The 980-nt window shown below is 39.6% G+C and overlaps 1 protein-coding gene across 1 annotated transcript in view; it reads right to left on the bottom strand.

The window, feature by feature from the left end:
• Positions 1 to 6: 6 nt before the first annotated feature.
• Positions 7 to 980, bottom strand: part of PGM2 (phosphoglucomutase 2) — a 36492-nt gene continuing 35518 nt past the window's right edge. The window contains exon 12 of the mRNA XM_019635998.1: positions 7 to 156. Within this exon, the coding sequence (XP_019491543.1) occupies positions 54 to 156 (103 nt within the window). The 3' untranslated portion in view covers positions 7 to 53. The remainder of the gene's footprint in view (positions 157 to 980) is intronic.

A 980-nucleotide genomic window follows, 5' to 3' on the forward strand; every position in this document is an offset into this window, starting at 1 on the left:
CCAAGTTCAGCTTAATTGTAGGTAAACGTAATTAAGCCCAAAGCTGGAATATTTCATTCTGCCTTTGGCTGCAGGTTATACTTCTGTGGCTGGAAAAAATGTTCTTCAATAGCACTGACTACTTCCTGTAGTTGTTTCTTCAACTGCTCAGGATCACTGCAAATATAAAGGAGAAAAATTCCAGATCAGTGGATTATTCCAAAGCATATTTTAGATTCTCTCCACACTGACCCAGTAATACTGAAATATAACCTTAAGAGTAGGGCTAAATCAGACAAAACAGAACGTCAGTGACTTCAGCTTGGGAATGCATCTGTCGACTTGGACAAAAAAAACACCCCATGAGACAATATCCATCATTTTCCCTAAAGGTTTTCCCAAAGTCTCTACCATAAACAAAATCATCCCTTTACAGTTCTCCTATGAACTTTTAAGAAACACAATTTTGGGCCTAGCATTTCTCAAAGATCTGCAATGTTTATACCTAACAGTGCAGAGAAAATGTTCACAACTCCAGTTGTCATTAAGTCCTGCTGAACCTTTACAAGTGACATCTCTGTTATGTCCTGGTCTCCCAGGACACGAATGTTCCAGAAACTGTTTTCCCTCAAATTACTGGAAGCTAAGCAGCAGACTCATCCGTAAGGGCTTCCTAGAATGAACAGAGATGGGGAGCCTCCTAGTGGGCCTTCTAGTCACACACCAGAAACGCAGACCCCTGGGTTTATCTTTATTATTCTACCTCCAGAACGAAAGGGCCACAACTAAAGTATAAATAAACAAGAATCTAGGGAGCTAGATCCCTCTATGAAAATCAAGTTTTGAAACATGTGGAAAACACTCATTCATAGGCAAATAATTGGAAGATAGACAATAAATAAAATGAACCTATAATTAGACAAGCTTCCAGTAGTTCATGTAAATGTCAGGCCACTAGCACTGTGTGAGTTATTGTAAGAAATTTAGGCTGGCCGGATGGC

Source organism: Hipposideros armiger, unplaced genomic scaffold (assembly GCF_001890085.2).
Source record: "Hipposideros armiger isolate ML-2016 unplaced genomic scaffold, ASM189008v1 scaffold_26, whole genome shotgun sequence".
NCBI classification, from domain to species: Eukaryota; Metazoa; Chordata; class Mammalia; order Chiroptera; family Hipposideridae; genus Hipposideros; species Hipposideros armiger.